Source organism: Hemicordylus capensis, chromosome 4 (assembly GCF_027244095.1).
Source record: "Hemicordylus capensis ecotype Gifberg chromosome 4, rHemCap1.1.pri, whole genome shotgun sequence".
NCBI lineage: Eukaryota > Metazoa > Chordata > Lepidosauria > Squamata > Cordylidae > Hemicordylus > Hemicordylus capensis.
Genome location: NC_069660.1, coordinates 64,048,682 through 64,066,684, shown reverse-complemented (window position 1 = coordinate 64,066,684; position 18,003 = coordinate 64,048,682). Strand labels below are relative to the sequence as shown.

Here is an 18,003-nt window from a genome sequence, read left to right as displayed (position 1 = left end):
CAAGGATCTGTATTGGGACCAGTGCTTTTAAACCTGTTCATAAATGATCTGGAGTTAGAGGTGAGCAGTGAGGTGGCCATGTTTGATGATGACACTATATTATTCAGGGTAGTAAAAAAAAAAGATTTGTGAAGACCCTAAACTAATTTCTCTTACTTAAGCAAATGTGCTTTAAAATGGCAAATGAAATTCAGTTTAAGTAAGTGTTAAGTGATGCACATTGGGGCAAAAAATGCAAACTTCACGTATATGCTGATGGGGTCTGAGCTGGCAGTGACTGACCAGGAAAAGGATCTTGGATGGATAGCTCACTGAAAATGTTGGCCCAGTGTGTGGCAGCTGTAAAGAAGGCTAATTCCATCCTAGGGATCATTATGAAGGGATTGAAAATAAAACTGCCAATATAGTAATGCCCATATACAAACCTATGGTGCAACCACACTTGGAATACTGTATATTGTTCTGTAGAGCTGGTTGTAGTATTGTAGAGCCAGAAAATGTGCAGAAAAGGGCAACCAAAATAATCAGGGGGTTGGAGAGGCTCCCCTATGAGGAAAGATAACAACGTTTGGGCCTTTTTAGCTTAGAAAAAAGGTGGGTAAGGGGAAACAGGAAAGAGATATATAAACGTATACATAGTGTGGATAAATTGGATAGAGAGTTTTTCCACTTTCTCTCATAAATTTAGAACCCAGGGTCATCCATGGAAGCTAAATGCTGGGAGATTTAGGACAGATAAAAGGAAGAACCTCTTTACATAACATGTAGTTAAAACTGTGGAATTCACTGCTGCCGGATGTGGTGATGGTCACCAATCTAGAAGGTTTTAAAAGGGGATTCGACAGATTCATGGAGGACAGGGCTTTCAGAAACATACAGCCTAGGTGGCTGTATGTTTCCATCAGGATCAGAGATGACATTTCCCTGAATATCACGTGCTGAGGAGGATGTGGTTGCCCTCTTTCCCCTGCTTGCCAGCTTCCCAGATGCACCTGGTTGGCCATGTGTGATACTGGACTGGATACTGGGCTTAATGGGCCGTTGGCCTGATCCAGCAGAGCTTTTCTTATGTTCTTATGTAAGCAACTGTCCCAATCCAACCGTAGCACAGCATCCCTTCAGTAGTTGTTGCTGGTTGTCTGATCCAGCCAATCGGCCTTACCTCCGAAGGCATGGGTGAGGAGGCTAAGGTGGGCCACAGCCGGAAAGAGGCAGAGAGCAGCCGAAGGGCTGGGAAGCAGCTCCCATTGAGCCCCAGCAGTCTGCGGCAGCCCAAGGCACGGGCCACGGAGCAGGCAATGAGCATACTGAGCCCTGAGAGTGCTGGCAGGGAAGTGTGTGGGGATGATGTCAGCAGCGCACATCCTGAAGGGAGGGGGCCTGAGTGGGAGGAGGGTGGAGAGGGAAAGACAGAGACTGCGCCTGGAGGGGATGAGAGATTAAGGGGAATAAAGAGAGGTGTTGGCCCCATAATTGGAGGTGGGCAGTGCATATTCTGTATAGAAGTATATAAGCGGCTGGCCAAGGATGAGAGGGTGGGTGGAGGTGAGTGCTAGGGACCTCCGGAGAGAGGCCAGCATGAGGAGCGAACAGCCAGGGACAGAGGAGAAACTGGGTGAAATTGAACCCCCTCCCCATTTCCACTCTGAGGCCAAGCCCACAAGCACTTCATCAGGCTGGGTCAGGCTACAAAGGGGCACATAGCCGGACACTGGTATCTACCTTATATTTCCTTTTAAATTTTCGTTTTGGGAAAGGGAACCATCTTATTTATTTTCCCATGTAAACCACTTTGAGCATTTTTGTTGAAAAGTGGTATATAAATATTTGTAATAGTCATTTCCTCTGCAATCAAAAAGCACGAGGCCTCATTTGTCTATGTCATATATAAAAGCTTTTATTTATGTTGCCTTTGATACAAATCTGTATTTTGACTTTATTTGCATGGAAACAAATGATTGAATGAAACCCAAACTGAGTTCCACTTTCCAGCTTTTCCAGCCACCAACTGCAAAATGAATTCATCCTTCTTTGCCCTATGTGCATACACCAAGGATGAGCCACTAAATTGTATAACACAGTTATTTACAATCAGGGGTGTACCAAGGTTGGAGTGGGCCCGGAGATGAGATTTTAAAATGGGCCCCTCGCTGCCTTCCTCTCCTTCACCTGGCACCATGTCTCTGCCTACTATCCCAACTACAGTTACAAGGAGCAGGACCAACTAATACAACAATATCAATGAGAACTTTAATAATTGCACATATCCCAACTATGACATCTCACCACCACCCATATACTATCATATCCCACATCACCATCCAGAACTTAATCCAGAGCCAAAGCAGAAACGCAAGGCAGGGGAGAAACATGATTTAGAACACACACACACACACACACACACACACACACACACACACACACGTTCTAAATTGGGGTTTTTCCTGTGTTTCTGCTTGGGCTCTGTCCCTCCTGATGGAGCAATTGCAAAGGAGAGAGAGAGAGAGCCCAAGCAGAAACGCAGGGGGAGAAAATGATTTAGAACATACACACACACACACACACACACACACACACACACACACACACGTTCTAAATCAGGGTGTTCTAAATCGCTGAGGAAGCAGTTGCAAAGGAGGGACAGAGAGCCCAAACAGAAATGCAGGAACCCCCAATTTACACACACACACACACACACACACACACACCGAAGAGGAAGGAGAGAGAAATTGAAAGAAGGGAAGGGAACACACAGCAACAATAGGAGGAGGGGAAGAGAGCAGCTCCAAAGCAGTGGATTTAATGGCGAACAGGAGTCCCTACCCCAGCGGTCGTTGGGGAGAGGCTGTTGCTACTCTATGGTGCTTCTTCTCCCACTCCCACTACTCCTTGTCTCCTCTCCATCGTTCAAGTCAGCGCCGCTACCTAGCTCCCTACGTACCTGCTGTATTCGTCTCCTGATGTTCATGGCACATGGCAGGAGGGAGATAGGCTTGCAACTGCTGACCTGCCCCGCCCCCTGCCCAGATGGACAGAAGAGAAAGAGGCACAGGTGCAGCTTTGCCTTTTGAAGGCAAGGGAAAACTTCCCCCATCGCCGTCCAGGCTGTGGCCTGCCGAGGTGGTGCTGGCCATTGTGTAGCCTGCGGCCGCTACAGTCATCATGGCAGGCAGGCGCCGTGGGGTGAGTGCGTGCACTGCCTGTGCCATGGGAGACTGGCCAGGCTTAGGGGTCCCTTTGAGGCAGCCGGGCCAGGAGACAATTGTCTCCCCATGCCTAATGTATGGTACGCCCCTGTTTACAATCTTCTCTAGTGTTAGGCCTTCTTTTACATTACATGCAGGAGCTGGAAGTCTGGGGCATGTGTGGAAAGCCCACAGCTCATTCCCTAGCATAGACCCAATTTCCCAGAGTGGTAATGTTGGTATGAGGAGGAGCCCCAGCATAAGTTTCTCTTATTTGGGCTGGACCTTGTTATGTGACCTTAATAGCACAAATAGGAGCAGGTACTCCCAAACCACCAACAGGATGTGAGAAGGGGCCCTGAGCCAAGTCAGGACTTAGGGCCATGATGGCCGCTTGTAGTTTTTAGACAATCCTCTCAGCTGTGTGCCAATTTTTAGCTGTGCTGCCACAGGCCAAGGTGGCCATGTGACTGCTGAATATCACATATACAGGATGCCCTTGATTATTGCGGGGATTATGTTCTTGTGGTAGCAAGCATGACTTGTCCCATTAGCTAACAGGGTTGCATATGAATGGGAGACCACATGTGACACTGTAAGATATTCCCCTCAGGGGATGGAGCTGCTCTGGGAAAGAGCAGACGGTTTCAAGTTCCCTCCCTGGCTTCTCCAAGATAGGGCTGAAAGAGATTCCTGCCTGCAATCCTGGAGAAGCCACTGCCAATCTGTGCAGACAATACTGAGCTAGATAGACCAATGGTCTAACTGAGTATATGACAGATTCATATGTACCTATGTTCTATGTTTTTGGCTATTACCATTAATGCCAAAACCGCAATAATTAAAACCTTGCGCCTATGGGTCAGGTTGCTCAGGATATTGAAAACTGCTAAAAATAACCACCACCACCCAGGTGGGGACCCAGAAATAACAGGAGTACAGCACTGTATCCTAGCCATTGCACCTCTCAAGCTCCTTCAGTATGCCCCCCACACCAGTATGCCTTCCCCACTCCAGTATGCCCCTCCAAATTTCACCAATAAAATAAAATAAAATCCCACCATGGTTCAACACTGCCTCCAGAAGTGCCTCCAATCCGGAAATGCCACCAGAAGTGTGAAATGAGCACATAGGAACCGTAAATAGCTGAAATTCACTCCCACAATAATGGAAACTGGGTATATGTAGCCAAACCACAAATAGCTGAAACTGCAAATAGAAATCAAATAAATAAATAAATAATGGAGAATGCCCAATAATCTCATGCACTGATATTTGGCACTCTGTCACCTGTGCTCAAAAACTTGCAGTTTGGTCTGAGTGCAAAATCTGATGTGCTGTGGCAGGGGTGTAGCTAGGGGAAAGGGGGCCCGTGTTCACCCGTCTCCTCAGCGGCTCCTTGGAGTGAGGGAGATAATGAAGAAAATTGGGAGGGGAAGAGCTGAGGGGCCCTCAGGAGCTGGGAGACTCAGATTCTTTGAACTCATCTGCTCAGTTATAGCTACACCCTTGTGCAATGGCTAAGATACTGAACTATGAATCAGGAAGTCCTGGGTCAAATCTTGCCTCTGATGTGAACTCACTAGGAGGCCTTAAGCAACCCATTACCTCTCAGCCTCAGTTGTTCTTCCCATGTCTGCAATCAGCAAAATGGAGTTAATAATACTTACCTATCTAATGGGATTGTTATAAGGATTATAGGATGGTGTATGAAGTGCACCGAACCCTAAAAAACACACTCAACAAATGCTAAGTATTATTATAAACATAGAGATTTCTGAGTGTGCTGGTCAGCAGTCACAAAACAGCCTGGCCTGTGGCTGTCCCGTATGAATTTATACTTGCAGTCTGCTGGGATTACAAAGCCAGTAGTGTTTATCTTCTTATAGCAACACAGGGAACATTTGGGTCTTATCACATATGTAAGTAACAAGAGTAGCTGGGATTTTAACCTTGAATGTCCAAAGCAAATTCCAGGGCCCAAACTTCTCCTTTAACAGTTGGTGCAGTACAAAATACACAAGACTGTACGCAGGATAGTTCCGTCCCCGTCCCCACCCCCACTCCACCAGGCTCCGGCAGACAGCAGGGTTCCGTCAAATAAATTAAAATCCAAATATGAATCTTAACACTGAATCTTTTTGCTTATTTTATTTGAGCCCAGACCAAAATCAATTGAGATAACTTTGTGAATGTCTCATTGCAATGCTCATTCATTTCCTCTGGAGGCAGAGGACAGGCTTTGTTTAATGGACATCTTAGTTGTTTTTAAGCAACCAATCCTCTTGAGATAGCGGACACTGAAGAGGGAAAAAAATCTTTTGGCAACCATTGAGTCCAAGAATAACCAGCATTCCAGTATTATGTGGCTTTCATTTCCTCCAGTGGTTCCTGTTTAAGAAGTCTAATGTTTATTTTCTCTACATAGATTGCAGGTGTGGTCTGATTTTGTACTGTGGCATAACTGCCAGTTACACCTATCTGTCTTGGGAATTGGATTTCACAGGTTCGCTAGTGTGAACTGCATTTTGTCATCCTTAATACTGTAGTATTTAGGAAATTAAATTAGATGTGTGACAAAAGATATTGTAATTTGTGTGTTCCACTTTGTGTGTTGAAGAAATATATATATTTTAAAGTTAATATTTCAACAATTATTTGCTCAGGCATGTTTCCAGAGACCGTCTAATTCCTCAGTACCATATAAGTAAACCTTTAGTCTGAAATCTAAACGTATCAGTGTACCTATATTAATCTATTAAATGGGCTTCTACTTCTTCTTCCACACCAGCATTTGGACAGGACCTGGCTGTGACAAATATGTTTACATTGTTAATAATTTGGGACAGCTATATATCTTCTTTTAAAGGCCATCTCTGCCGGCTTAAAAAATTTAGCCCCCTATTACCTTAAGCTATCTTTCTGTGAGTAATTACACAAAGGCAATGAAATGCAGATTTTGAAGAACTAGCTAAATAGCCTTTCCGTGTGCCCTAAGAGCAAAGAACAGTTTCCTTTCACTTTTAAGTATTCTTATATACTGAACTATTGTAGTGCTACCTGGTAGACACTTGCCATTATGAAGAAATGAGAGTTTAAAATGAGAAGCCTGTAACATGCTGCAATTGTTCTAAGGATAAGGCCTTTCCACCATCCTCATCTTGTTGTACTTTTGCTTAGATGGAAAGGCTGTAGGATGCTCTTGCTCATTTTACATCCTTTTGACTCAACAGCAGCAGTTTCTTCAGCATTAACATATAGTGACGTTAAAGTTTGCCTATCTATTTTTGCCTCTTGCATTAACTATTAGACATAGAATTTATGTTCATAAAAGACTGGTTACTCTGTAGTATAAAACATTCTTTTGTCCTCTGTTTTTGGTGGATCCTCTCTCCAGTATCCCAAGGGAGATATGAACCAACCAATGGGGGGAAACATTAGCCTTGAAGCAATCAGCACATATATACACATGATCAAATGAAAAGTACAGAACTTCAGTCTACGGATCACAGTAATTAGTCAGTGGCTGACATCCAACACAGTGTTAGAAGGCAGAGCAGGAGCTAAGCCCTTAGCTGAAGGCTTGTCAAGCAACAGAGCTTTCATGCAGGGGGAGGAGGAGCAATTTTTGCTGCTCTCCCCTCCCTCCAAAAGTGCTCTTTGGTTTCCAGGAATATGTCTCTGAGGGCTGCACAACCCAAAGTCAGTCACTAGATGTTGGATACATTATCTCACATCTATCTGGTGCTGCCATTGTCCAAGAGTAAATAAAGTAGTCTAATTCATACTAAAACTTCCTATATTATTCCTAATGATGGTTCATAGATATAAATGTAAAACAGAACTTTGTTCATACTGATTGGGCAAAACAAAGATAATACATTTCAAAGCCTGGCTGCATCTTTGCATTGTATTCAACATCAACAACCCCCTGCCCTCCCACACACAAAATTTACATAGTCAACAAAGCCCAGGATGGTATTGGACATTGTAGGGAGCAGGGGAAATAATAAGCACAAAGTGGAGAAACAACATTCTATTATTTGGGGGCAGGGAGGCACAACTGATATACAGGGCTAGAGCATGTTAGTTAGGAAAGCTCTCTGTCCATGAATTAATATTTTTCTAGTGGAATCACCTTGACTGAATCACCTGCATTTCTGCTGGGAAGCAAGTCCAATAAAGAGTTTCTTCTGTGTAGTGAATCACAAGTTCTGAAGGCTTGTCATGGGTTACAGAGGGCCATAAAAAGCAAAGAGACAGAGGAAGGATTTCTCAGTAGGGTGTGGGAATGACTAGTGAAACCCAACATGGCCCAATGAAAGCAATAAAAGTACTGGATTTCCTAAGGACGGACACCCATGACTCTCTCTTTTTTAATTATGCGGTTAATTTTTTTAGTTATTTTAGTATGGTAACCCAGCATGCACCCAGATGTCAATTCTCCACATCTTGAAAAATTCAAAATGCAGGTTGAACCAGATCATATTATGCCCATGTGTTGGAGTATTCACAAAACTGATTCATTTCTGTTGACTTTACTTTGTAAAACTGGTAATGTGAATCAACACTTAAAATCACACTGATTTAAGTGGTGGAACGCCCCATTGTTCTTTAACATATGCTAACTTTTATGGCTAAAATGTCCTCCTTTCTCTTAAGCAGCACTGGAACTGTTTGGGTGATTTTCTAACAATGATAGATCTACTCTATATTTTCAGACAACATCCTTCTCCTTTCTCTGGATTGGTTGTTGCCAGTCACATCTCATTTTGGTCTGAAACAGAAAGAGCAAAAAGATATTAAGGGCATGCTCAATCTGATATGAAATCCCACTGAAGCAGCTTGCTAAGGAAACAAAAGCTTGTACACAGGTAGCACCTGTGCCAGCTCTTAGGAAAGGGATGCTTTAGAATGGGATTTTATGAGATCATTGTAAAGATAAAAGGATAATGTTTCCATTTATGATACTCTTAGCAACCTAACTCCTCTAGCTTTCCACTCTGCTCTTTCAAGCCACATTAGCAAGACTTTTGCCCACAAGACATTTCACAGTTCAGTGTCAGCAACAACATGGGGCCTGGCTGAGTGTCCATTTTTCGAGGCTGGCTGGCCAGTGCCATTTTCCTGAGCCCCTCCATTGAGGTTAGGTTTATCCTGCAGGTTGGACTGTTCATGAGAAGCCACGGAAATCACAGTGTTGCTATGACTATCATTTTCGGTGCAATATGGATCTTCGCCCTAAAGGGGGGCAAAAATAATAAAGAGAATACAGAATTAGGCAAGGGTGCAAAATGGGTAACAACTGGTTTAGATTCCACATAGGCAAAGAAAACAGGAGGAGACTGGCTTTGGAGCCTTGTCCCACCACATGCTTCATGCACAACAATACATGAGCCTAGGCTTGGTGTCTAAAGTGAGTGATGATATTACCTCACTTTATGTGCAGTATGGGAGAACTATGTTCTCAAGGCTGCCAAGAGCTATAAGAACTTACTAAGACATGGAGTCTTATTTGAGGCTTTCAAGGGATTTAACACATCAGAGCGCAAAATGTTTGTTTGACCTTCAAATGAAAATGTATTGGCTTTCAACCCCCTTTATGTAATCCTTTGTGTAATCTGTTTGAGTGAAGTGAAAAAAGTGGATAAACATTTGGAGATGTTCCTTTATCTGCAGTCCAGGTCAAGCAGCTTCCAGACGAATGGAACTGCAGCCCATTCAATTTGTGACGGCATTGATACCCAACAAGTCAGGGGTTTATAGTATATAGAAAGGGTGTCGTAATCCCCCCTCCAGGGTCAGGTTCATGAATGTGAGATGGTGTAGGGTATTCATCATGTGTGATGTTGTCTTTGTTCAGGTAGGAGGACACTTGTGCCCCTGAATACAGAAGGTCTGACAGTAAGTAAAGAAATAGGCAGAAAGTCTTAGTGGACTGCACCATCTGTAATCATTATCAAGAAAAGTCATTTCACACAAACTGCCTGTCCATAAAGTTCATGGTCTAACTAGTTCAAGATTCCCCTCCTGCCATTTATGGAAAATTAGGGACATTCAATTGCTGTCATATCTCTGTGGAAGATTTCTTTGCTGGAGGTACTTTCCAGAGGGGTAGAAATGGCTTGGGGAAGGGAATAAAAAAATGACAAGTGGGGAAAGGCTTCAGCACCATCCACCATGAAGCAGCGTTTCCTTAAACAAGATGGCGAACAGGGTTTTGTTGCATTCAAAAATGTGTGCAACTCAGCCCTCAGTCTGCTGGGTTTGTGTAGCAATCTTTGAACATCTCAAAATATTAAACAGCTAGCACATCTGTAGCGGCAATTAGGCCTAACTGATATGTCGGAGGTTTTCCGAAAGATGCAACCAACCATAAAGAGCGGACAAACAGAAACTGGAAGGCAACAAATGTGTCAAAGAAAATATTTATCTTTCTTCCTTTCTTTTATTGGCATAATTTGTTATTTGAAGGGTAAGGACCCACCTACAGTACAGCAGAAAGGCAAGGAGATGATATATGGATTTCAAGTGTAATGATGTGGAGGGAAATGTAGTCCCCTCTTGAACAGCATCTGTGGTTTGTAGATTCTTACTGACCAAAAATAAGTATTGGAATTGGCAATAATAGTGAAATGTAGTTTTCCTAAATGAAGAGTTATGAAACCTATAATATTGGAAGGGGGATAGAGAGAGTATTTCTCATTCATTCCCAAACTGTGATGTAGTGTGGCTGTCCCTGAAAGAATCATAGGTTCCTCAGTCTTTGTAGTTTGACTGAGTTAAAACATGCATTCACGGTTAGACAGAAGGTTATGAAAAAGTAAACTAACTGGCTACCATCCTAATTAATGAAATCCACACATAAAGGAGGACTGCAGATGCAATGTGGGTCCACACACAATTCCCCCCAGTCCCTCTACATGTACACTGTTGCACAAGCAGGCAAAGCTTTCTAGCTCTTCCCACGCTCCGGATGTGATCTTTAAAAGAAAAATAACATTGTCAAGGGTATCAGCCACCAGCTCTTGAGAAAGAGATCCACCTATTCCAAAACACATGAACAGAGATTGTTAATAGTGAAAGGAAGTCTAAAACAGTAGGGAGTTTCTAGAAAGTTTCTGGCATTCTCAACTTTACACTCCTGTTGAATGTTGTGAGCTTTCTACTTGTTTTGCCAGCTATAAGCACTAACCAGCCTCTCTCCCCTGGGGCTCCAGCTCTGTCGTTTCTTAAAGAAGTATCCAGCCAATCCCAGAGATGATAGCAGCAGACCAGCGGTGACCACAGCAATAACTGTCTTCCGGGAGAAGTCCTGGTGACTCCTAATGTCTTCTTGTTCATGAGGTTTTATTCCTACCTGGAATGATACAAAGCAGAGCCAACAATGTAACAAACAGGAAACAGTACATTCCCGTACCGTACTACCTGTACTGTACTACATTCAATGTTTTTTCTCCACTTCCATTGCATCCGCTCAGTGCAGACTAGGGATGAGTCTTCTCTGTAACAGGAATTCCCAGATGTTGTTAACTACAACTCCCAGCATCCCTAGCTGCAGTGGCCTTTTGTTGGAGATCCTGGGAGTTGTAGTTACCAACATCTGGGGTCCCCTGTTACAAGGAACACTGCTAGGGATGTGCAGAACATTCTGAGCTCAGAACTTGGAATGAGCTGTTTTGAGTGTTCTGAGCTTAGAATAGAACAACCCCATTCTGAGTTGGAATGTTCCAAGCATTCCAATCTTCATTTCCAATCCAAGCATTCCAATCACAATTTGTGCCAAAATGGCACTTTTATGGCCTCTGCAGTTGTTCCAACAGAACATCCTGGGCATTTGCATTCTGTTCCAAGCTCACAAATGGCGTTCCATGCACATCCTTAGTGCAAACCAGTAGAGCTGTTCCATGTAGCAAAGGCATTGCTCCACACCCACCAGGTAATGGGGGAGAAGCCATCTGAAGTCTGTTGTGATCAGTTTGCATGTCACTTTGCAGATAAAGTCACTCTCATCTGTGCTGATTTGGACTCCAGGGTTTTGGCAGAACCAGGACTTGTGGCTCGGGTACCACCTGATCCTATTGTGTTGGATTCTTTTCCATTAGTGCAGTCTGAGGATGCGGACAAGATCCTGGGCAGTGTGTGGGCAACATTGTGAGCTCTTGACCCTTGCCCTTCATGGCTAATAAAATCTTCCAGGGAGGCTATAAACAATGCTTCTTTAAGGGAGAGCAAGATACCACTGTCCCTCAATGAGGCAATGGAAAGACCATTATTAAACTTAATCCTCTCAAACTGTACGGCCATAGACCTGTTTTTAACCTTCCCCTTTTTGGCAATGTGATAGAACATATGATGGCGTCCTGGCTGCAGAGGATCTTGCATGATACGGATTATCTAGACCCCTTTCAATTTGGCTTCCATCCTGTATATGGGAATGAAACTGCCTTGGTCCCTCTAGTGGATGACCTACATTGGGAGCTTGATAATGGGAGTGCATCCCTGTTGGTTCTGCTGGACCATGACTATGGTATCCTTCTGGACTGCCTCTTAAGTATAGGAATTGGAGGTACTGTTTTGGAGTGGCTTCAGTCCTTTCTTCCAGGGGAGGGTCCATAAGGTGGTGCTGGGGGACCACTGCTCGGCTTCTTGGCCATTGGCCTGAGGGATCCCTCAGGGTTCAGTTTTGTCTCCCCATGCTACATGAAACCACTGGGAGATATCATCCAGGGACTTGGACTGAGTTGTCAGCAATATGCAGGTGACATTCAGCTCTATCTCTTCTTATCACCGGATCCTAGGGAGGCAGTGGATGTCCTGAGTTGTGGGCTGGAGGCAATGATGAGTTGGATGTAGGCTAATAAACTGAGACTGAATCCAGTCAAGACGGAGGTGCTGTTGGTCAGTATGAGAGCCAATTGGGATGAGGGGATTTGACTGGTTCTGGATGGGGTTGCACTCCCCTTGAAAGAGAAAGTGTGCCACTTGTAGGTATTGCTGGACCTGGCTCTGCTTTTGGAAGCTTAGGTGGAGGTGGTGGCCAGGGGTGCCTTTGCACAGCTTCGGGTAGTGTGCCAGCTGTGTCCCTTTCTTGAGAAGGCAGATCTGGCCACAGTTACCCATGCCTTAGTCACATCATGCTGAATTACTGTAACATGTTCTACATGGGGCTGCAGCTACTGCAAAATGTGGCAGCTAGTATTTTATCTGGAGCTGCCCTCTCGGATGATATTACAACCATTTTGAAAGAGCTGCATTGGCTTCCAGTTTGTTTCTGTGTCCAGTTCAAGGTGCTGTTTTTGACCTTTAAAGCCCTTAATGGTTTGGACCCTGGATATCTGAGGGACTGCCTGCTCCCAAGGGTTCCTGTCTGCTTGACATTGTCATTTCAGGAGGCTGTGCTCCGCATGCCAACAATGAGGAAGGCAGGGTGCGGAGCCACCATTGGGTGAACGGGTTCAAAGAACCCGGGCCACGCCCAATCAGGGGCCATGCCTCATAGCCCCACCCCACCCCATGTCTGACGTCAGACATGGGGGTACTGGTTTAGCTCACAAGCAGCCCCTTCGGGAGTTAAATGGCTGGCGCTGTGTTTGCAGCACAGACAGGAGCGGCTTCCCTGCCTAAAGGCAGGGGAAAGCTGCTCCTGGCTGCACTGCGAACACAGCGCAGCCCCACTCTAGCTCCCGAAGGGGCCGAGTGGCCCCTTTGGTAGTTAAATGGCTGGCTTTGCAAATGCAGTGCTGGCCTGACTGCCAACTCCTGAACAGAGCTGCAGGGCTCCATTTGGGAGCCAGACCACACCCCCACATCTGACACGGGCCGCTGGCAGTCATGCTCCGCGCCTGGAGGAAGGCTCATGCACACCGGACAGGGCCTTCTCAGTTATTGCCTCTAGACTTTGGAATGCTCTCCTGGTGAGTATCTGCTCCTCAGTCTCCATCACAGTTTTTAGAAAGCAAGTGAAATCTTGGCTTCTTACCCAGGCTTTTATAGGCATGTTTTTGTTGCTGCTGCTCTGTATTTTATGGACTCATTGTGTATGTTTTAAAACTTTTAATTAGATTAGTATTTTTATATTCCAATTTAATATTTATTGTGTAACTATTCCCTGTTGTTTAAATGTTTTGTAAACAGCCTTGAGATTGTTTGAATGAAAGGAGGTATAAAAATCTAACAATAGATAAAAATAAAATAAATAAATATGCTGAGTTATTTAGTCCAAGATTCAATTTCTTTTTCAAGGATGGATGGGGGAGAGAAATGTGGATAAAAATTCCAGAAGCATCTATCATCTTAGTCTTAAACTTATCGACATATTCTGACTAATGAAGCACCATGTAAGTCGGGTCTGTGAGCACACAGCAGCCTCCTTCACACAGCTCCCATATCCTCTTGTGCTTAAGCAGTTGTGTAAGAGGGCTAAGATTCCAGAGCACTCCTTGCACTCCAAAAGCATGCAGTAACATTGGAAACATACTGCTGAATCTCTGTGGTTCAGCAGTACCTCCTGGATCAGTATCCTCCTGGATCAATTCTCTACGATTTAGCAGTATCTCCTGGAAAACATGATCCGCAGGGACATCCCAGACAACACCTTTGATACTCAGATGGCCATCATAAGGACGGCCCTGCTGTATCAGGCCCAAGGCCTATCCAGTCCAGCATCTTGTTTTACACAGTGGCCCACCAGATGCCTCTAAGAAGCCCACAGGCAAAAGATGAGGGCATGCCTTCTCCCTTGCTGTTGCTCCCCTGCAACTGGTATTTAGAGGCATCTTGTCTCCAAGGCTGGAGGTGGCCTATAGCCACCAAACTAGTAGCCAATGATAGACCCTGTCCTCCTAACACATCCGTTATGTTAGTGCTGAAGTCCAGCCCTAAGTGGGGGTCTGCACTACTGGGGGTTGAAAGATAGAGGCATGGGTCACAGAGAAGGCCATACTTCTTATATGGATTTCTCTGCCACAAGATGTGGTGACAGCCACCAGCCTGGATGGCTTTAAGAAGGGCTTAGATAAATTCATGGAGGACAAGTCTTATCACTGGCTACAAGACTTTTGTCTTTAGTATGCTTCAGATGGCACCCCACCCTCAAATCCAGAAGCCTTATAGTCATCAGTTTGACCGTAATAAATTCTCTTTTACTTATATCAGGAGAGGAAATGAAAATCAGTATAGTCCATCTTTTAAAATAGTAAACAAGGTTAATTAGGATTTAGTTGTGGAGGACTTCATATAACAGCAGTCTGAATTAAAAAGTATTAAGAAAAATTGGTTTCAATTTGTTTACAATTGAAATATTGAAATATTTTCAATTCCTTGGGGAAAAACAAAACTCCTCAGATCTATAGACTAGCACTCGAAGCATTTTATTCAGCTTTTAAAATACTTTGGAAGCTGTGATTTCTTAGTACATTTAATCCAATTGCCACCTGTAACTACCCCTAACTTATTACCTTGTCCAAAGCGGTCCTCTTTTCTTGAAGGATCTTACTGTACGTACCTCCATCTGTCATTTCCAAAACAAATTTTTTTATTAATTACATGACAAAATTAGTGTCCATCTTTATTAGTATTTGTTACTATAAAACTAGAAGAAGCTGTGAGGATATCAAGAATCTTCATATATGCAGTTTAAATCACTTCTGAGTCTCTTTCACAGGGCTGATATGGAGGATACCATATCTGCCCATAAAGTTAGGATGAGGGCATGCCAAAAAGTGTCTGTTGGAACTTCTGCAGGGGGCATAATGACAGTATCCTGGTACATCCCTTTATTGCATCAGGTGGGGTTGTTCATCCAAATAGTCCCTTTACATGTGCCCCAGACACGTAGTATTTGGATAAAGAGGTATGCCAGGAGGGCATTAGGACATCTGCAAAGGACTTTCCAATAGGTGCATTCTTGATGCATCCTAATTGTGTGCACAGGGACTGTAGCATCCAAACTAGCCCACATTTTTTTAAAAGAGCACCTGATCATTGTTCATGAACAAGTGGCATTTATAATGAGCATTCTGACTCATTATAAAGTTTGCATCCACATTACAAAGTGACTCAACTAAATAAAAAATGCCTATAATCTTCATTTAAGGGGGGGAAAACACTGCAGTTCAACACATGGTGAACCATAAGTGCATTTGCAAGGAATAAAAATGGGAACAGGCTGTCAGGCAAAGAAGCAGTTTGCTCACAACATTCAGAGCCATCACTCACATACCTGTTACACACCGTTTTAGTTTAATGCTGGGATATTTGTATCAAATGTTAGGCACTAGGTGGGATATAGTCATGACTGAAGGAATTTCAGTGCCTTGTTTTGGTAAGATCTTATGTTTTAAGAAACAGATCATGCCACTTGGAAGTTGCAGCAATTAATGAGGAAAGGCAACATATTCTGGAAGAATTTTGGTTCACAGAATCTGTTCTCTCTATGCAATACATTTAGTGTTCAAATTTCTACATTGCTACCTGTGCATGTGTGTGCGTGAGAAATGAGAAATGTGTGCGTGAGAAGTGAGAAATGTAGACCAAAATCACACAGGGAAAATAAATCCCAATCACTGAAAACCATTCATTGGCTGACACAGTGCAGTGCTCCATGGATCTAAGAGCAGTGCTTGCTCTTGGAACACTGATTCCAAACCACATAACAGACATGGAGCTATTTCATGCCTCCTAAAGAGTGTGTCCCCACTGCTCATTGCTACTTCCACAGAAGATAATGGAAGCAGCAATGCAGAAGTAATGACGCACTCTTTAAGAGGCATGGAAGAGTCCCATGATCCTTGCAGTGATTCAGTGTATATTTACACTAATGGGTTTCACAAGCATGGACCGTTCAGTGGCTCAGAAGTAGCATGCACAGAAGTAGCATGCGCACTTGAATCCATGGGATGCTGCACTGTATGTCAGCCACCTTCTGTCATGCGTTCAAAAAATCAATAAAACCATAACTTGTTCATTGTAAGAACTACATAAATAGGCTCAACTGACCTTCCCCATTAACTGTAACCAACAATATGCAATTTTGTTTCACATCGGATTTCGCCAGTGTGATGTAGCATGAAGTTTGGTTCTCTCTGCAAACTGCCCTTTTTAAGTGTGCTCCTTTCCCATTCTTAAACTGATCCTGCAAAAGGTCAGAAGAGAAATAGTTTTTAAAACAGGCATCAAGTCAACTTTCTTTTCAGCATTCATATTATACAAATATCAGTAGATTATGATTGGCTTCTGTAGTGCTCAAAATCTTTCCAAGGTAAAGGCCAGGGTGCAATGCTTTCTCACAGTACCAGGAACTTGTGGCTCTTCCTTGACCACAGGAATGCATGAATAGGGGTATGGGACCCATAGGAATTTAAGAGGATTTCCTAAGGAACCAATCAAGAGCAAGAGAGAGCAGTTTAGTTCACCACGCAGGCCATGTGGCTTCGTGACCACCACAGAAACTGACTGCAATTCCAGCTCAATGGTACAATCCATCTCAGGCATCTATTTGGTCATATTAATTTATTTATCAAATTTGTACACTGCCTAAACTTCCATCTCTGGGTGGTTAACAATAACATAAAACAAGTAAAAACATACACAAAAATCTTAACACAATTTAGGCAATCTAAATGTCAAAAACAGATTAATTTTTTTAAGAAAGCTGAAAAAGCTTGGGTGAAGAGGTGGATTTTCAAGTGCTTATTAAAAATTGTCAAAATTGTCTTTATATGATGGTGCATTGATGTGTGTGCGTGCGTGTGCGCGCATGGCAATAATAATAATAATAATAATAATGATATAACTGTAGTTGAGAAGAAAGAAAAACAAGTTAAAATAATCGACATAGCAATACCAGGGGCTAGCAGAATAGAAGAAAAAGAAATAGGAAAAAATAACAAAATACAAAGATCTACAAACTGAAATTGAAAGGCTGTGGCAGAAAAATAATCCCAGTGGTAATTGGTGATTGGCCAAAAGACCTTGAAGAGCACCTCAGCACCACAGGGGCCACAGAAATCACCATCAACCAATTACAAAAAGCAACTTTACTGGGAACAGCCTATATTCTGCGACGATATCTATAACAATTGACAATAAAATTCAGCCATCCCAGGTCCTTGGGAAGGACTCGATGTCTGGATAAAACAAACCAGTCAATAACACCTGTCTGACTGTGTAAACAAGAAATAATAATTCGATTTCTATACCACCCTTCCAAAAATGGCTCAGGACAGTTTACACAGAGAAATAATACATAAGATGGATTCCTGTTCCCAAAGGGCTCACAATCTAAAAGAAACATAAGATAGACACCAGCAACAGTCACTGGAGGTACTGTGCTGGGGGTGGATAGGGCCAGTTATTCTCCCCCTGCTAAATAAAGAGAATCACCACATTAAAAGGTGCCTCTTTGCCAAGATAGCAGACATATTGTGGGTCGTTATGGCAAATGAAGGCAGAGCTGCAGTTTTGGATCATACCAAGTGAGGAGGACCAGGTTCTGGATCATCTTTTACTATATTAGTAGAACTCTTAGTTTGCCCACTTGCAGTTACAGTGGATGAACATGCTCCTAGCTGTTAAAAAAACACAGCACAAGCCTAGAGATACATTTTGGACATTTTTATTTTCTCTCTCAATGATAATTTTTTTGGGGGGGGGGGATAAACAAGTAAAAAGGAATGTGGCCAGTGTTACCTCTAATGGATTCCCAGATGTTGCTGACTACAACTCCCAAAATCCCCAGCTGCAATGGCTTTTGCTTGGGGATTATGGGAGTTGTAGTCAACAACATCTGGGAATCCCTGTTAGAGGGAACACTGAA

The 18,003-nt window shown here is 43.4% G+C and overlaps 1 protein-coding gene across 2 annotated transcripts in view; it reads right to left on the bottom strand.

Annotated features, from left to right (window-relative positions):
• Positions 1 to 5,321: 5,321 nt before the first annotated feature.
• The window catches only part of CD34 (CD34 molecule), a 64,116-nt gene continuing 51,434 nt past the window's right edge, over positions 5,322 to 18,003 (bottom strand). For both annotated transcript variants that reach the window (XM_053249386.1, XM_053249385.1), the window contains 4 exons: positions 16,185 to 16,320; positions 14,645 to 14,697; positions 10,381 to 10,545; positions 5,322 to 8,426 (listed from right to left, as the gene is read on the bottom strand). In XM_053249386.1, the coding sequence (XP_053105361.1) occupies positions 8,235 to 8,426; positions 10,381 to 10,545; positions 14,645 to 14,697; positions 16,185 to 16,320 (546 nt within the window). In that variant the 3' untranslated portion in view covers positions 5,322 to 8,234. The remainder of the gene's footprint in view (positions 8,427 to 10,380; positions 10,546 to 14,644; positions 14,698 to 16,184; positions 16,321 to 18,003) is intronic.